The 19,909-nt window shown below is 35.7% G+C and overlaps 1 protein-coding gene across 11 annotated transcripts in view; it reads right to left on the reverse strand.

The window, feature by feature from the left end:
- Nucleotides 1-3,198: 3,198 nt before the first annotated feature.
- Dhc16F (Dynein heavy chain at 16F) overlaps nucleotides 3,199-19,909 on the reverse strand; it is a 166,846-nt gene continuing 150,135 nt past the window's right edge. For all 11 annotated transcript variants that reach the window (XM_069812845.1, XM_069812841.1, XM_069812842.1 and 8 more), the window contains 10 exons: nucleotides 17,250-17,490; nucleotides 14,672-14,872; nucleotides 14,489-14,587; nucleotides 12,089-12,240; nucleotides 11,839-12,009; nucleotides 11,077-11,256; nucleotides 9,908-10,000; nucleotides 9,620-9,823; nucleotides 8,213-8,330; nucleotides 3,199-3,695 (listed from right to left, as the gene is read on the reverse strand). In XM_069812845.1, coding sequence (XP_069668946.1) covers nucleotides 3,466-3,695; nucleotides 8,213-8,330; nucleotides 9,620-9,823; nucleotides 9,908-10,000; nucleotides 11,077-11,256; nucleotides 11,839-12,009; nucleotides 12,089-12,240; nucleotides 14,489-14,587; nucleotides 14,672-14,872; nucleotides 17,250-17,490 — 1,689 coding nt within the window. In that variant the 3' untranslated portion in view covers nucleotides 3,199-3,465. The remainder of the gene's footprint in view (nucleotides 3,696-8,212; nucleotides 8,331-9,619; nucleotides 9,824-9,907; nucleotides 10,001-11,076; nucleotides 11,257-11,838; nucleotides 12,010-12,088; nucleotides 12,241-14,488; nucleotides 14,588-14,671; nucleotides 14,873-17,249; nucleotides 17,491-19,909) is intronic.

Here is a 19,909-nt window from a genome sequence, read left to right on the forward strand (position 1 = left end):
ATGCCATGACATGATTACATTAGCCATATACATGGAAAAACATCGAGAAAAAAATCCTGTCACATAATTGCTCAATATCACGCCCAAGTGCACTCTAGGAGCATGAGTGCTGCCATTACTTCTGGACCACCACATAGAGATGATTCAACATATCTAGTAGCATTCCTTCTTCCAAGAATACAGTACTATTGTATTGCATAAATTTTGTTCGATCATTTCTTGCAAGTGGCATAGTTATTAATCATTAAAGACATACCGGTACCACCAAATGTTAACTTTTAAAAAATGGGTATGAATGAATGATAAATAAAAATATATATTTAAATCTGAAACTTTTGGAGGTATATAGTGCAGATTATTATTTTTGGTAAAATTGATGCTTTTGCTCATGCATGGTCACACGTCGCTACTTTTGCTGCGCAACTTTTGTACTGCAGCTGCAAAAGTTGCGTGTCGTGTTCACACGTGAACCAAAAGTAGCGCGCTGCACGCTACTTTTCGTGGTGTGCAATCCAAGTGCTGCAAAAGTTGCAACTGGAGGTTGCGAGTCTGTTCACACACAAGGCGCTACTTTTGCAGCTGCAGTCTTGCTGCAGATTTCCATCTCCGTGTTGACTTTTCAATGTACATTTTGTGGTTATGAAACTCATGCGATAGCTTACTTATCTATTATTTGCTTTTCTGTCCTAACCAGTATTCAGAAATTGGCATTATGTTTAATATAAAGCTATTAAAAACGCCTATATACTTAAATGATAACCAGCAGCATATTCACACAATCAATGTTGGCAACCCTCCTATTTGAAACTACACTACGGAAAATTTAAAAAAATTAATTACAGTATATCGTCAGCAAATAAACTCAGACTGTGTTGTACATTTAGTAACTGTTACAAATTATTTTCATTACATCTAACATTAAAATATATCCAAACAATAAAAGTATCATTGGCACATTTGGGTGGCAACACTGGTCTCACCCGCAGAAAAAGTTTCAACAAAATCGATATCAAAAATGCTGTGCATGCAACCCTGAGAACCCTGTTCACATGTCGCTACTTTTAAGCTGCACGCAGCATGAAAAAGTAGCGGGCAGCAGGTTCGCCAGCCGCTACTTTTCGGGTTGCACCGTTGTTCACATGTTGCAGTATGAGAGCTGCGCAGTTTTTTGTACTGCAGCGCTGCAAAAGTAGCGACGTGTGACTGTACCTAGAAGGTGCAACACATTTGGGTCTCTGGTGACAAGAATACAGCCCGGATTTTATGTAATATGAAAGTGAGAAACATATACATAAATATGCAGCCAAAATTGGGAAAATATGTAGATAAATATGCAATAAATTTTAAAATATGTAACACAAATCTAAGCTTTATCAAATGGATTTATTTGACACTTATTCTGACGTGAGGAAAGAGAGCATATGGCACTCAGATCTTCGTGAGACCTTTTGATTGTCACATTCATCACATTGCAATATTAAATTTATTATATTGCTTCTATCTCTCCTCATATTAGTGACAAATCTATAGGTATGAAAGAAAAAGGAAACAAAATTCTATGCCTACAAAGCAGAACAAAACAAAATAAAATTACCAGGACAAGAATGAATAATTCAGCTCCATGCACATTTTATCATATCAATTGTCAGTTGATTCTTCGGAGGTACAATTAATAATTATCGGTAAATGTACTGAAGTAGCAAGGTTGTTACTAATGACAAGTAATTGACTTCCATCATTCACCCATATGAAGCCAGTTATGTAGACCAATTTACCGACAGAGTCATTGCCCAGGTGCGCCATAAGAGACTGGTCTACACTATACCTGTGATGAGATGAGATGATGATGGAGATCTGTTGGGATGCCACAGGAGAACCGGAGCCCCTGGAGAAAATCCCTTTGTTACCTGGACTATGGACTTGTCTAACACAAGTTATAAATCGGGGGTTCAAGGGGGATCAAACTCAGTCCAGAGCTCAGCCACCATGGCAGCTACACCAAAATATGTAACTTAAAACTTCAGAACAAATTCGTCGACATTTTTGTTTTTCTCTTAGCTACATATGTAAAATAAAATATGTTACATAAAATCTGGGCTCTAGTTATGAATGAGAGAGAAAACGAATGTTCCCATCTGCACAGTAAAGCCTCTACAGCACTGCTGCTACTCAACTAAATGCAAGTGTCAAATTAGGGTGATGTAATTGGATTTTTCACACTAACATGAAACTTTAAAATGCAGTATTCTCAACATCTTAAATTTCGAGTTGTTTTCCTTTTGAACTGGCCCGTCTAAATGTAGCGAATTTTTAACAGTTTCTTTTAATCAGACGTAAAGTTAATAAGTTTAATATGAAGTACAAAGCAATGTGCATCCTTCCAGTCGCCCAAGAACTCGGCTACAGATATCTTGAGTTTACTGTAATTTATTTGTATTCACAGTGATCACGCTCTAATTTTTTATTGGAAGGGAAAAACTGATCAGAGTAGCAGATGCCACAATTAAGACGGACACAATACATTATGTGTAAATACTCGTAGAATTGTCTAAACTATTAGTGTACACCTCAATCATAGTTAAATTCAACTAGGATGGATACCATCCCATGCAGGCATGCAGGATAATGAAACACCAAACAGTATCGCAAAAGAAGAAATCAATGAAGCAAATTCATCTTCAGAAATAACCTACTCCAAAGTATATTCTAAAACGAAATAAAAAATTGCAATAGATTGGAAATATCCACTCCATCATGACTGTAGGCTATTGAGCAAAACACCCCGGAGATACAATAAAAATATCCAGGACAACTTGTTGGGTTTCTTAACTAAATGTGGACTCCCATCATCATATCCGAACCGTTCTCAAACTATGATGCCCCACAGTGCCCAAACCATGAATTTCCGGACATGGGTTCCCTCTTGAAAAATTATCAGTTTACCATCCCACCCAACATACTAAGCGTTGTTGGTGTTGTTTCTATACACTCTGTATGTGTAAGTATTACAATTGTCAAGCAGAACTACTGTACATATATACAATAACAAGATATAAATCATAAAGTTTTGTGTTTTTTTATTATATTATCCATAATAAGAGTAAAAATAGTTGAAAAGTGGCTCCTTCACTTGAAAACAGCAATCAGGCAGTGAATGGGCAAGAGCAAAAGAAAATATTATTAATAAAACTCTGTTAATAATTGATAAATATTTATTAACACTGTTATTTTTTCAGCTACAGCAAACTACAAAATTAATATTCAAAATAACTGTCACTTATAAAAAATATACAGAAAGAGAACAAGAAGCAGATGGTTGAACCAGGTTAAGAGGAGAGGAATGGCATGAAGTAGATGAAACTGAAAGTATAGGAGAATATGGAAACTCTTATAAAAAAAACTCGACCCTCCAATGAGGACATGAGCAGAAGAAGAAATTAACTACATGCTGTATCATTACACAACTTAGTCTGTAATCTGTGTGAGGAGCGCAGTGCCCTTAAGGATCCAGTAACTCTCTTGCACGGTGCTGGGAAGCAACACAGCCACCACAAAGTTGGTGCTGTGGCCTGTGGTTGAGAGTACACCAGCACGCACTGATGTTTTGTACAATGGCGCAACATATCGAATACCCTCGTAATGTATGGTTGATTGTGGCAATAAGTGCATTACTGGTAATGGTGGATTCATTTCACCTGCAGGTCAAAATTCACATCTATTGGGTAATAAATCCAATAAGTCACAATATATGCAAGTAAGAAGTAATCAATACCTAGCCATACACTATTCTAAAATACAATAATTATATTACAGTTATGACTATGTATTTAATTACATCTTTTTAATACCAAAATTAAATTTATTCTCTTCTATAGTATGATGAAAGATTATTGGAACAGAGAAAAATTCTCTCCGGCGCCGGGATTTGAACCCGGGTTTTCAGCTCTACGTGCTGATGCTTTTATCCACTAAGCCACACCAGATTCCACTCCGGCATCAGACAGAATCGTCTCAGTTTAAGTTCCAACTCTTGGGTTCCCTCTATTGGCCGCCCTCTGCACTACGTCTATGAACGTAGGACTGAAGTCCACACGTGTCCTACGTCCTACGTTCATAGACATCTATGACGTAGTGCAGAGGGCGGCCAATAGAGGGAGCCCAAGAGTTGGAACTTAAACTGAGACGATTCTGTCTGATGCCGGGGTGGAATCTGGTGTGCTTAGTGGATAAAAGCATCAGCACATAGAGCTGAAAACCCGGGTTCAAATCCCGGCGTCGGAGAGAATTTTTCTCTGTTCCATTACTCTTTCATCTTATGATGACGCAGAATATCTGCATGGAAATATCATATGTACTTCGGTACATTAAAATAATATATCTTCTATAGTAGTTTCTTTAGTTTATTTTACTACACTTTATCAACTGGCATGGATATACAGCATCTGAATGAGATGAAGGTGATAATGCCAGCAAAATGAGTCTAGGCTCCAGCGCCGAAAGTTACTCAGCATTTGCTCTTAATGGGTTGAGGGAAAACCCGAAAAAGTCTCATCCAAGTAACTTGTCCCAACCAGGATTTGAACCTGGGCTTGCTTATTTCACGGACAGAGATGCTAACCGTTAGTCCACAGTGGTGGACTTCTATAGCATTAAACCCAACTGTACAAAGGAGGGCAAAAACTGTAAGATGTGCAGTAGCATGCTTTGTGGTCCTGCAAGTTACAACCAAATAGGACTATCTTCTTTCAATCGAACTGTTTGCTTGTTTATAGCTCTTCTCTTTGTGTTAGATTGGATTCGATTTTTTTATTAGCTGATGAAATACGATCATTCATGGACAACGTGATGGAAATAGAATATTTTACAATCATCTTAATGCTTATTAAATAGGACACTAATTACAGAATCAGTAAAATCTCGTTAATTCGGACTAATTGCGGGGATAAGTTGACCAGTTTAACGGAAGTCCGGATTAACTGAAATAACCTAAAAGAACAGTAGAAAGTGCATCAAAACACAACAAAACAAGTTTATTATGGTGCATTTAAAGGGCATAGGATAGGCCTAAATAAACTATCAGTACAGTAAAATGTAAAGAAATACATATAATGCAGTACATAAGTGATACCCATAATTATGATGAAGTGCTCGACGAATTTGTAATTATTGTAATTCCATAGTTCTAATGTACATACCTACTAGGTTCAAAAAGTTCCCGGAATTTGCTAGTATCATAGAAACAACGTACCTTAAACACTATTCTACAGCATTCCCTTCAAAATAGTTGCCTTCCGCAACAACACACTTTTGCCAACGTGTGTAAAGTTCCTAGAAGCAGGCCTGGAAGCCATTTTGTGAAACCCGTCTTAGTGCTCTCGTCGTGTTTGTGATAACCTCTTCAGCATTGAATCTCCGTCCTTTCAGATGACTTTTCAGACGGAGAAACAGAAAGTAATCAGGTGGTGAGAGATCAGGAGAGTATGGAGGATGATCCAAAGCAGTTATGTTGTGCCTGGCAAGAAAATTCTTTACAATAATTGCGCGATGAGCAGGTGCATTGTTTTCTACCCACTTTTCTGGACGTTTCCTTCTCACTGCGTCCCGGAGGCAACGGAGGATTTCTACGTACAATTCTTTCGTTACAGTACGACCTTCTGGAATGAACTCATGGTGGATGAGACCCTGAGAGTTGAAGAAAACTTCCAACTTAACTTTGACTTTGGAAGTGTCCCTAGGAAATTTTTGCTTCCAAGGAGATGTTTTCGATTTCCACTCAGATGACTGTCGTTTAGGGACTGGGTCGTACAAGTAGCACCAAGTTTCATCACCAGCAATAATTTTGTTTAAGAAATCACCATCTTCATCAGCCATACTGATCATGTCCCCAGCAAGAGTCATTCTTGTTTCTTTCTGTTCTGCCGACAACATTTTCGGAACTAACTTCTGAGACACGTAATGCATGTTGAGATGCTTGTGAAGAACATTGTGTACACTTCCGACTGATATTCCGACCTCTGCTGCTAACTCTTTTATGGTTTTACGTCGGTCGTCCCTCACAACATTACACACATGCTGAGCGATTGCTTCATTTGTTGCAGTTGTTGGTCAGCCACTGCGTACGTCATCTTTGATGCTATCACGGCCACCAGAAAAGCATTTATGCCAGGCATACACTTGAGTTTTTTTCACTGCTGCTTCGCCATATGCTTCTTCCAACAATCTTAATGTCTCTGCAGGAGTTTTGTGTAACAAAACACAGAACTTGATGTTTGTACGTTGCTCTGTGGACATAATTACAAAATGCGACGAACAAACAAAATACTAAGATTAACAATTGCCTACAACTCAAAACCAACAATCGCCATTACCAACAAACTTTAAGGAAATGACATCATGAATGTTACCAACAAAAGAAATGTATAATATCCCTTGTTATATATTAATACGAAAAATGGTAGTAAAATTCCGGGAACTTTTTGAACCCAGTAGTATAAAACAAGAAATTAATGGAACTATTTTTAATAAGACACAACAGATTTTAGGCTATGCGGATGATGTCATCATCACCAGAAGAAGGATACAAGACGTTGAAGAAGCCTTGATAGCATTGGATAAGGAAACTCAGAAGCTGGGATTTAAAATAAATACAAAGAAATCTAAATTTATGTCAGTCACCAAAAGACAAAATGATCAAGTGAAGGAAGTTAAAATGGAAACATACAAGTTTGAAAAAGTAAAAGAATTTACATATCTCGGATCAATATTGACAGCAAATAATGACCTAAGGAATGAGGTACAAAGAAGAATAAATCTGGCTAACAGGGCATATTATTCACTTTTACCAACTGTTAAAAATAAAATAATATCTAGAGAAATCAAAATCAAGATTTACAAAACCCTAATAAGGCCCATTATAACATATGGTACAGAAACATGGGTTCTGAATAAAAATACATGCAAACAACTAGCAGTATTTGAGAGAAAAACTTAAGAAGGATATTCGGAGCAATTGAAACAGTGGATGGATGGAGAGCCAGATATAATAATGAGATATACGAACTGTACAAGGAATCAGATTTGGAGGCGCACATAAGATGTCAAAGATTGAGATGGTTGGGACACGTCACAAGGATGGAAACAACAAGGAAAGTGAAGATTGTCTTCAATAACAACCCAGATGGAACCAGATTAAGAGGAAGATCGAGAACAAGATGGTGGAACTGTGTACGAGTGGATGTGAATAGATTAGGAATAAGGAATTGGAGGGAGTTGGCGATGGATAGAGAAGGATGGAAGAGAGCCATAGAGGTTAAGGCCAACCTGGGCTGTAATACCAAATAAGATGAAGAAGAAGTATAAAACAAGGTTCGGTTCTTTAATTTTTCCAAACTCATCTTTTTTTTTTTTTTTTTTTTTTGCCTGTCTGGATTAAGCGAAGTCCGACTTATCGGAATCCGGATTAACGAAGTTCTACTGTATCATGCACTAATCACTTAGCAAATAACGTACTATTTATCCAGGCAATAATGCATAGTGCATCAGAAGATACTTCTGGGTTCTTTTAAGAGATGCACTCATTTTGTGATCACACAGCAGCAGACAATCAATTTTCTTCCTTCTGATATGCTGTCTGAAAATATCGATTTCTCCTCAACTACTGCAAGATTTTGTTCACCAGTATAGCTCAGAAGGTGGCACTTTTGGGTGCTGTTCGAAGCTATGCTCAGTTGGGCTGATTACCAGATTGAGTTTTTCTCGAATTTTACCCAACTGTAAGGCGAATCCTCGGCCTCATGTCGCCAAATAACATCACCTATTTCAATTATGCTAAAATAACCTAGTAGGCTAGTTTACACAACATCGTTAAATAACCAAATAAAAAAATCTATGAGAAAATTAATTCCAGAGTAATGTACATGAAATATAACAATTTTAATCGTGTTTTTGTTTGAAATGGTTAAAACAAAACTGGTTCAGGCGATTTTCATTTTATTTTTTTGTCATATAGAAAAAAAAGCCCATCTATCTTCAAAAATAATATTTTTGTTTATCTTATTGATAAAGTTCTTATGCAACTGCTAAAATGAAATTTTGTAAAAAATGCATCCAGTGCAACCCAACTATTATAGGATTTGTAGGCAGATGAAGGCAAAGATGAGAAGCATTTTTCACGCTTAACATTTACAAAAATTGAACATGTTGCCTTCCTTACCAGGATTTGGATCCACAAGAATCATTTTTTCCTTATCCCACCGGCCGGCATCAAGGAACAATCCGTGGATGAGTACTCCATCCTTCGGATATTCTATACCTCCATACACTTCCGGCACCTAACAAAAATGAAGCATATGACAAAAATTATAATGGGAACATATTATTTTAAGTTTCATATTTCCCAAGTTACAGTACCACAAAGCCCAATGATTAATGCCTGGAGCAGTGGATGATTTCTCTCTTGTAAATGAAATCAATTCCTCTCACATAATCATTTTAATAAACTACAATGAAAATATATTAATGTTATTTAACTAGAAAATATATGTGAAGACAAATAATCACCAAGCCATTGTTACAATAAATTGGGGTAAGTTATAAAGAAATAGATTAACTACTGCAAACAATACAATTACAAATAGTAATCTAAATTATAAGACCTCATTCATTTATTTATTTACAAAAACTTCCTTCATTACAGAGCACGGACAAAGTGATATAGACAACTCCAAAATTTTTAGTAATACGTTGTTGTTGTTTAGTCAACTATCTGAAGACTGGTTTGAACCTCGTGACACCATTAAGGCATCACTTATAATGCAACTAAGCCAGGAGATAATGGGGTAGGGTGGTCAGTTCCTTGCCTTCTATAATAATAATGACATTCATTCATTCATTCATTCATTCATTCATTCATTCATTCATTCAGTGTTCTGCTCAAGAGCAGGTCTTTCACTGCAAACCCAACTTTTTCCAATCTTTCCTATTTTCTGTCTTCCTCTTTGTCTCCTCATATGATCCATATATCTTAATGTCATCTATAATCTGATATTTTCTTCTAACCCGAACTCTTCTCCCATTCACCATTCTTTCCAGTGCATCCTTCAGTAGGCAGTTTCTCCTCAACCAGTAACACAACCAATTCCTATTTCTCTTCCTGATCAGTTTCAACATCGTTCTTTCTTCACCCACTCTTTCCAACACAGCTTCATTTCTTATTCTGTCTGTCCATTTCACTTGTAATATAATATAAAAACATAACAATAACTCTGACATGAAAAAAAATCTACAAAAAGTAACAAACCTACTGCTGTTGTCATGGAAATGCTTACATCATATCCGATAAACTAAACAATGTGAACAATTCCATTCCTATGCACAAGGGGAGTCCATATATACAGTATACTGTACATAACCTACTTGAAAGAGTTTATTATAATCCATAGGGACAGGTTGCAATATATTTAAAATAATAATAACAATAATAATAATAATAATAATAATAATAATAATAATAATAATAATAATAATAATAATAATAATAATAATAATAATAGTAATAATAATAATAATAATAATAATAATAATAATAATAATAATAATAATTTGTGTTTACTACTGATACCTCACGTTGCTCTCTTTCCATGTGAGCGGCATAAATATCCTCTTGATCCAGAATTACGTTCAGTACCTTGAATTCAAATTTTAATATGTCAATAGGCTCGTCGTATTTACGGGCATAAGTCTGAAGGATGCCTGTAAGAAAACCTTGTGGAAAGAAGAAGCCAGACAACCAGTAGGATGTTGGGGCTCCATTTGTCAACCAAACCTGTGGAAAGCATGCAAACAGTATTATTATTTTTGTATATTACTGTCATTAATCTACATTATCTTGAAGGTGAGAGAAAAATACCTTTATGAAGTCTAGCCGCAGCTCCAAGTCCCCCACCCAACTCCCCAAGCTCTTGAGTGATGGATAGGAAATATCTGACCACATTTTTGGAACCTGAAGAATAGAAGAGGACTGTGTTAAAATTGTTTTACGTTACTGAACTTCAATTTGCCTTCTTCATAAATTAATAAACAGTGCCATGCACATAACACTATTTTCTTACTCTACATTTTAAAATAACCACTGTTTTAGTTAGAATCCACAATCTTTCTTGGAAAAATTGATATTTGCCACATATGTATATGTATATTTTAATGTGTTCAGAATTCATTAATGACTGACTAATAATCCCTATTAATCCACAGACTAATAGCTAGTTGGTAAAGGACCAGTACCGGTACCGCATTTTTATTCTTAATACCTGGTGCTTGATAAGCGAGTTTGATTTAATAATGATAATAATAATAATAATAATAATAATAATATATAAATTGAAAGCAATATTTAAAATGATAATAATAGCAAAATTTTATATAAGTTAATATTATAATGTTCAATAATAATCAAATAAATAACAAATTAACATGCTCTACATTACATCAGAGCAGGTATTGCCAATATTTATGCTACTTTTTGCTCTATTTTTTTAAATAGCTGAGTTAATGTCAACTTTTGCAAGTACTTAAATAATTCAAACACATTTTAACCCTTTTGGCCAGAATTGAAATATCTCTGTGATATGTAGCTGGCTGGAATTTAAATGTCATAATATTCCATTTTAAACAATGCGAGCATTTACTAAAGTAGGCTTTTGTTTTCTTTAACAATACAGTTACTGTCGACTAAAGCTGATGTTAGGAGTAAAAAAATTAAAGAAGTTTTCGATTAATGTGTATCTGAACAAAACATTTTCGGATACATAGGTAGGTAGGACAGTTCTAAAATATGGCAACTTCTGCTATAATTTCAATTCCTTGTAACACATCATCATGTTACTCAAACCTGCCAGCTACACTGAAGACAGATTATACCGCCCTCTTCTAGGACAATGGAATAGACTTTAAATAAACAGCGAATAAAACTTTCTGCTTAAATAAAAACGACAAAGTTCCTGCTTGAACTTTCCATTGAATGGCACATGTTTTTGTTTTAATATGATGGTGTATTACTATGCTTGCTTCACTTAGTACCTGATTATTAAGGCATGCCTTGAAAACGTCTTCTAGAGCTTCAGACATTACTATAAGTCCTTTGATAGCCTTCTGCAAGTTATCCAGAGAGGCGTGCACTTTCACAAGCAGCTTGTTGTAGCGATCCACTTCTTGAAACAAAACAGTTGAGAGAGATGGCAGGCGTCCTTTCTCGTCACGCTATATTAAAAATAATGGTTTACATTAATAATAATATTAGTAAGATTCAAAGTGTTTCAGTCAATGTTCAGATAACAATAATACGATTACAAGGGTTGTCTAATGTAACTAAACTTTACTTCATTACATGATATGTTTCTGACCTTATCTCAGAAACTGATGGACTGAATTATTATAATATTTTTTGTGGTCTAATGTCACCAGGATGTCTTCTCTCTTGGCAGTGGCTTAGGTGTGAGCCACTTCTGAGATTGGCGACATTACATTACCCTGATGACATGATTATATGGCGCCAGGAGAAGTCTAAATTATTATTATTTTTTTGGCAGACAGGTAGGGTTTATTATACCCTTTAAAATTATGTCTGAAGGTAAGGGATGCAATTTGAAATTAAAAGTGGGGTTGAGGGGTGAAGGGATGGAACAGGAAATTCAATCAGCAGGGGTTTTGAACTTCCTCCTCGAAAATTAATCGACGTGTTTTTCTCAAAATCGTGTTCTCTACACATCTAAAATTATTCAAAATGGAAAGTTCTGAAATGAACACACGGTATAATAAATCAAGAGGATAAATGTTTATTACCATAAGCAGTTTTGGTAGACAATCATCTGGATCAATTCCCTCTATTAGAGTTCCCAACATTGCTTCTGCCAATTCATAAACAATGTCATCACTTGACTTTCCTGTGGAGCCTGATGATTCTCTGGGTTGTACCTCCATAATGGTTACTATTACTGCCTGAGTCTCTTTAACCTGTAACGGTAATGTAAAATGAAGACTTAGAGCAGGAAAATGTATCTTTATTAATATTTATAAGAACAAACATACATACTTGAAATGCAATATTTGCATTCTCGTGCATTCCAAATATCTCCGGTTCTTCTATCAATGGCAGCTTATCAATGAAGTCTCTGTAGTTATCAAGGGAAGAGCATGTAGGAGCCTCAGGGCAATAATACACTCCAGATTTCGAATATAAATAACCTGGGTGGAGGGAAAAGAAGAGAGATTAGGTCAGCAATCAATATACACGTAGAAAGTACAATAAAATAAGAAGGAAGTAATGAAATTAATTTATTACCCAATTAATGTATTCTATATTTAACCGGTCTTACTAATAAAAACTCTATATACAGACGTTTAACTGTCTTATACTTATACCATGAGTAGCTCGTTTATAAGTCGTGTGTAAATTCCTTACTAATAATCACTACATACGTCGTGTATAACAGTATAACTGTTACACAGCTACGTCATTGTTTCGTCATTACTTCGTTACGAAAGGTAATAGAATATCTGAGGTTCTCTACTGTATCCGGTAGAGTGCTCTAGTGTTGCGTGTTAAATATCGATAGTACAACTGGCTCTAATCGATTACCACACTACATTTTGGTCAAAGAGTACAAGCTACAGCAATATTATTCTAATAAACCTATGGTCTTTGGTTTGTTCTTCTGTGGTTACAAGGTAAACATCATGATAAAATTACAGTCGATACGAACAGCTGTTAAAGGGGCGGCCATTTTTTCCCTATATACAACGCTTAAACATGGGGTTTCGTGTATATAACTACTGCAAAGAAATTCCCATTGTATAGTTACAGCCTGTTTATACGTCCATAGCTTATTCATGGTTTATTAGTAACGTTTTCTGTCTCAACTCTGCTTAAGTCTCGTATAAAAACTATACACGGTTTATTAGTAAGACTGAACATACTTAGACTTCAACAAACAAAATTTGATAACACAATCCCAAGGGATAAAATGGAACTCTCTGCATCATAATCCACAGTTAATTCCCGATTTACCACGAAAATCGTCTGTAGCTGCATTTAGATTGGCAACAGGCCATGATTGTTTGGCCAAACACCTGCATAGAATTAGAATATATCAGTCTCCTAACTGCCCATTGTGCAACTCAAACCAAAAAATGGATTCGCAACACCTCAAAATCTGTGCTTCAGTGGCTGACCATGATAATATATTTGAAAAATATTGGAGTGCAAGAGGTCAAATAACTTTATTGTCAAACGTCTGGCATTAGAAAACAACAACATATTTAACAATTAAAACGAGAGTTGGCTCATACACCATTAAACTGTTTTTTAAAACATTTCTACTGTATATACATTGTTATGGAACAATGTAGAACTTTGCACTTGCTATGGTTATCTGTGGATGTATTATAAAAAATTAAACTGGGAGTCCACAGATTTAACAAAGATAGGGAATCAGAAATCAGAACACTCATGTTGTTTCTCCCAACGCCTCTAAATGAGTTGCCAGAAAAAAATCAAAGCTATAGTCAGGATGTCTACCAAAATGTGAAACAAAAATTAGTTACTTTTTAGTTGCCACAACTTAATAATTAGGCTACTCACAAGCACGATAAAAAAACTTTAATCACATTTCAGTCATCTTACGATCTGTCACCAGACTTGTTTCTTAAGTTCTCTGATCTTCATTTCCTCCAATAACATTTGTGTTTGCAACTGCAGCTGTTTCAGCTCCACCTTAGCCAAGACTGAATAAGTGAAACAGAGTAACATGCGTAATTTCATTACCCATGATCATTCGAGTCTTTTAAATTCGTTACTTTCGTTGCCAATTGTTTAAATTAGTTACTTTTTGGTTACTTTCGTTACCAACAGACACTCTGATAACAGATCCTCTAGTTTGGAAGGCTTGTCATTCATCTCTTAAATATTATTCCATTTCCTTGCGAGAATTTTCTAATAAATTTTAAAGAAATGGGTTAATAAGGTCACTTTTCTATAATCATTACAATAATTTGTTTTATCTTCCTGAGTTAGCAAACATGTACAGCTTTTGAGGCTGAAAGAAAGGAAGCGAAGAAAGCAACAATTTGGTCAGGCAGACAATATTCCAGATAAATAAAGGGAAAAATTTTCATTTTCAGAAACATTTCTTCCTTACATCACTACCCACAGCTTTATTTCCTTCACGAAGAAAGTCATGTTAAGGATTTTATCCCCTTTAAAATACATCGCCCTCAGCCGAGTTTGAACCCATGGACCACAACTCTCTCTGTCCCAGAAGCATTCATCTGTTAGGAAAAAAGATTATATGCAGAGAGACACTGCCCGGTGCCTCATGGGGTTATCATTGATGCTGCTTACAGGTATTACATCACAATAGCAGCATGCAGTGCTCTCCACGGTACCTTAGATTTTGGTTTGGTCTACTGTTAACTATATTACTATACGACATACCTTTTACCAAAGTATGAGGTGAGAAAAAGCCTTGTAGGATGGTTTTGAGACACCGCAAGTCCCAATAATCAGTAACTCTTCCACCATAAGTGATTTCACCTGAAATAATATTACATTCTAGAACTTGTCATGATTTGATGAAGTCAGAATTTGCACTAAAGTTAAAGCATTAATCAGTCACACCTGTAATATATTCAAGGGCATCCCAAGGAATTGTATCGTCAGAACAAAACATCTTCATATTGCTCAGAGCGCACTGACGGTCACTGTCATTAAATTCGTATGTAATATTCCAGCCAAGAGGACCGAATTTCTTTCTTTCTTGGATTACAGCATGGAAGAAACATATTCCAAATATCATCTTTCTCCAACTCGGTCCAAGAGCTGTAACACACATCAGTTTGAGAAAATAATACTCAACTTTCAAAAGCAAGATATACCGTGTGTTTTCCTGAGGACATAGGGATTTAACATTGTATAAAACAATGAAAGAATAACTTAATCAGTGAGCCATGTTCATAAATTAGAAGGCTTTGAAAATTTGTAAAACATCAGAACATCATTTATGGCTGCTAAGGCAAAGCCTGATAAAGAACTGTATGTTGTTTCAGTTGATGATTCTCATTCAAGAGTTATATTGTTGTCATTGACAGAGGAGCTATGAAGGGACTAATATTAGATCCAACTGTTCTTTTGAATGGGATGTGCAATAGGCTACTCTGCTAGATCAAGAAAATATGGCAATATATGAACCTTGTTTGCCATACCTTCCATAGGGGAGAATCAGTTAATTCCGCAATATTAAGAAGTAAATCTATCATATTTTTATCAAAATGTTTATTGAAAAATATTATCAAGGTGTGTAGACATGAACGAAACCTTTCATTGCCAAACGAGATAAATAGACCTATTAAAATGCAAATATATTTAGTTGTACATACATTACAGTTGAAAAAGAACAACTTGAGTAATTCCGCAACAATGTGGATAAATCCGCAATAGGACTTGGCTAATTCCGCAGTCGTAAATAATTATGTAACACATTATGAAAGTAACATAAAAGGAACAATTTATATGTAACAATGCTCACTTTCTTCACAGCCATGAAGCAAAACACGAAAAACAGTCAACTTTCGATGTTTCACTGCATTGCCGACAGAGGTGTCGACCAATATCCTTGATTTTTTTTTTATAGTATTAGAGGACATGCCTCCTGTTGATAGCTCTCAAAACATACGTTCACGCTATTGTAAAGCCACAGTAAAATCACATATACACTACTGCGGAATTAGCCGAGTTTCTCCTACAAGTTTAAAATTCCTTTTTCTAATTGGATAGTCATTGGATTATTATTTGAGACTAGCAGTGGCGTAGCGTCAATGTAAGCTAAAAGCTCAGCTTCCCCAGTTAATAATAATTTCATAATAAACCTGCAGTTTATGGACAAAATAATTTATTAATTTTAATAGAATTTATATTTACGCGTTAAATATTGTGATGCGGCAGCTCAGGATGATTTGTGATGCAGCAGTAAACTAGAAGCCTGCACACACCAGCTTCCAAGCAGACTGGTTTCTTTCACTCATTCTTCTGTGTAACCCAACCCGCAGATTTTCCATCCCTTTCTAACTAAACTACACTGGTCGCAAGGCTCGCAAGAAGCTAGCTTTGACATTTAAAATAAGTAGTTTCCGAGTTATCCCTTTTCGTCAGTTGTGTTCAGTTGAAGAGTTAGTGTGCATTGTGGCTGATATAATAAATAATGAGTGAAATAACAGTTCCTGACACCAATTTACTTGAATTTTTTAGGACAATTCTATTATCAAGACTGACTTACGAACAAAAGTGCGATCTAAAAAACAAATGACCGACTCCCTTGCTGTCAATGAAGGACACACTCAAAATACAGACGCATACTTATGTAATGATACTAATACTGTATCTATTGACCGTTAATATTGTGATTTATCTAAGTATGACAGGGAGTGAGCGAATGTTATACGTAAACGTGTCTATTTGTTAGAGATATGTGTAAACCGTGAAATTATATTTTACTATGTACCATTTTTGAGGTCATGCCTTATTGGTGTTAAGAAGTTCCAACCAATCTTCGACTGCTGACTTGACATTGACTACTATTTATTTTAAGACTATATTTTTGTAATACGTTTTCTCATATTGCATGAAAGACAGCTTGAGTTAGCTTCCCCTGCTCAAAATTTCATGCTATGCCACTGGAGACTAGAGGTCCAGTTTCAAGAATTACTGTCAATGCACTTAAATCATTAAAAATTACAACTTTTGAAAGTGACCAAATAATTACATTCCCACATTGTCAAATCTGTGCTTCAGTGGCTAGTCATGATAATATCTTTGAAAAATATTGGAGTGCAAGAGGTCAAATAACTTTATTGTCAAACGCCTGGCATTAGAAAACAACAACAACAACAACAACAACATTGTCAAATACTCATTGCAAATTTTACAATATAATTATTTCGAAGCATAAAAACTATGTAAAGTTCATTACTTTATGTTATATTTTTACATATTTAAAAAAAAATTATTCCTGGATTGATATTTCTGGATCTCTGAGATCAATTTCTATTTGAGAGCAGATTATTTATTATTTAATAAATATTTGTTGTTGGAAAAAGTTATCACAACTGACTATAATGGAACATTCACTAAATTCAAGTCACGTTAACAAATTAGAATAGACGAACATGCTACTTGCTACTAAGATCTTTAATTGACTTACGGTGATCCTCAAAAACATCTGGAGTTAATTCTAGGAAAGCCCTCTTCATATTAGCTCTCAAGCCCTTGGGAGGCTCATTTGTTACTTTTACAGAATTCTGAAGAACAGAAACAGGAAACGCTTTTGAAGGCATTGAACTCAAGAAGAGTCGGAAATCTGAATGAACTTTCTCAGGACTCTCAGAGAGCTTCTGTATGTGTCTTTCCATTGGAAGCATCCATGATGTCGCAAGATGACAGTTCTGAAACAGTAAGACAGAATATTTTCCAAACTGTCTCATTAAATACCTCTGGAAGAAATATGTTGAGAAGTCTGCACAATAGGATGGCAGTGCATTGCAATCAGTGGCCTTTAGCACTCGATTACAGAGTTTTCAATCAGCCAATTGTTGTTAAACTTGGTTCAATGATTAGACAGTCGGGAAAACACGTCAGTAGATCAAAAAGTGTTAAAAACTTCCAATATAGGCAAAGACCCAGTTAGTCTTTGTTATTTCCCAACAGATTCTATTATAGTTATGATAGGAAATGGAACAATGGTCACATTTTCTCCAAGTACTTTGATTTCTCCTGCCACTCCCATTTCAACATTACTTCATTATTGTGATATCTCTATCTCACCACTTTTTAATAGACACTTCAGATCATTATTTTCAACCCTAATTAGCAAAAAATCACCAGAAATATATATTTATTGAAATATTTTGCATGCTATGTTTGTACCGAAGCCTTAAAATCAATATACTGACTTATGGAATAATATACACACATTGGAATATGGAATAGGAATTTCAGGGGGATGTAGTATAACAGAATTGAATAAGCTACTTGTTTTTTTTTTTTAAAGATGTATTAAATGCGTATCCGTGGAGCTACTCTCTTTCCAGCTAAAGATTGAAGTAAATGTAAATAAATGCACGTGGCATAATGGTTCCTGATTGGATATTGGACGCACAATGCCTCCAAACTTATGCTTGTCATCTTCTTCCTCACATTAAAATAGTTCCTTCTAAAATAATAAAATGTATAATATACATGGAATACGAGTGAATTAAACATGCTTATAAGAACACTTTCTTACGATTTAAACAACATGTTTATATTAGTAGTTTCAGATATTGCATGTTAAATCATTGTAACGTGTATTATAGAAACGCGCATGCGTAATAGGCATTAAATCCTTCCCAAGGTGACTTGCAGCTTCACAGAGCACATCAGCACAGCTGGTATAACACAGTGCGAGATTCAGTGTTGCCAACCTCAAATAAATTTCTGTAGAATTAAAGAAATTCTCCACTCTTCAAAGAATAATCACGAATCTACAGAAAAAGAAAATCCACTATTCCCAGTAGAGAAATAATAAATATTAACCCTCTGTGAGCATTTTACGGGTTAGTTCAATGAATGTGTTGAAATGTTGTCTGCAATATATCAAACGGTGGCTGCCCTGCGTTTTTACTTGCTGAAAATAATGCGCCCTGGTGGCTGCTTTGGTAGCTAGCTTGCGATTGCGGAGTAATATATTTCGGTTTTGTTTATGTCTACTTCAATCTTTAGTTGGAAATAGTTCACAGTCCTTTAAGGGTCTAGACCGACAGCCGGCTGCTAACCTCACGTCCACATGCCGAAGCAGAGGTGGACGATCATCCAACAAGAATGAAGTATGGTGTGGTTAGCATGATGATCCCTCCTCCCTCATTCCAGCTATTATAGCTGGCTTTCGTAACCAGATTTCGCTACCTATGTAGCTTCCGAAGTGCATCACGATGCTGGCTAGGCACCAGTTCCATACTTACTTACTTACTTATGGCTTTCAAGAAACCCGGAGGTTCATTGCCATCCTCACATAATAATCACTGTTACCATAACAGATATATTCTGTAGGACCAAAAATTAAGCTTTACATAGATTCTTCACCCAATAGTGCATAATACTGTGGAATTCTGGCCACCAAGTCTCTCAATTCAGTGCGCTCCTTGTATAATGGCAGTTGACTTAATATATGTCAATATATATGTCGAACACGGAGTAAGGTCACAAAAGGGAAAAACACTAGAGGAGGGGGATTCGATCCGGTGCTGTGGATTGAACTTCGGCGTAGCTCAGTGGTTAGAGAGATTAGTACATAGAACCAAGGGCCTGCGTTCGATCCCTGGTGCCGGAGCGAATTTTTCTCCTTTAATAATCATTGTTAGCATATTCTATAGGACCACAAATTAATCTTTACTCACATAAGCCTGCCATCGGTCCCTATCCTGTGCAAGATTAATCCAGTCTCTACAATCATACCCTACTTCCCTCAAATCCATTTTAATGTTATCCTCTCATTTACATCTTGGCCTCCCAAAGGTCTTTCTCCCTCGGCCTCCCAACTAACATGCTATATAAATTTCTGGATTTGCCGATATGTGCTACATACCCTGCCCACCTCGAAAGTCTGGATGAGAAAATTTTTTCTCTCATGAGAACTTGAACCAGCGCACATTCTATAATGCAAGGCAGGATGCCTCAGACCATGTCACCACGGCGTGGGATATTACATGCATATATTAGCTAAAAATTAGTGAATCTTTGCAAACCAATTTTTAAAAATAACAGTATCCTACAATAAGAGGTATTTATGCTTATAAAGTAATAAATTAGTCAAAAGTATAGTATTAG

This window comes from Periplaneta americana, chromosome 16 (assembly GCF_040183065.1).
Source record: "Periplaneta americana isolate PAMFEO1 chromosome 16, P.americana_PAMFEO1_priV1, whole genome shotgun sequence".
Taxonomy (NCBI): domain Eukaryota; kingdom Metazoa; phylum Arthropoda; class Insecta; order Blattodea; family Blattidae; genus Periplaneta; species Periplaneta americana.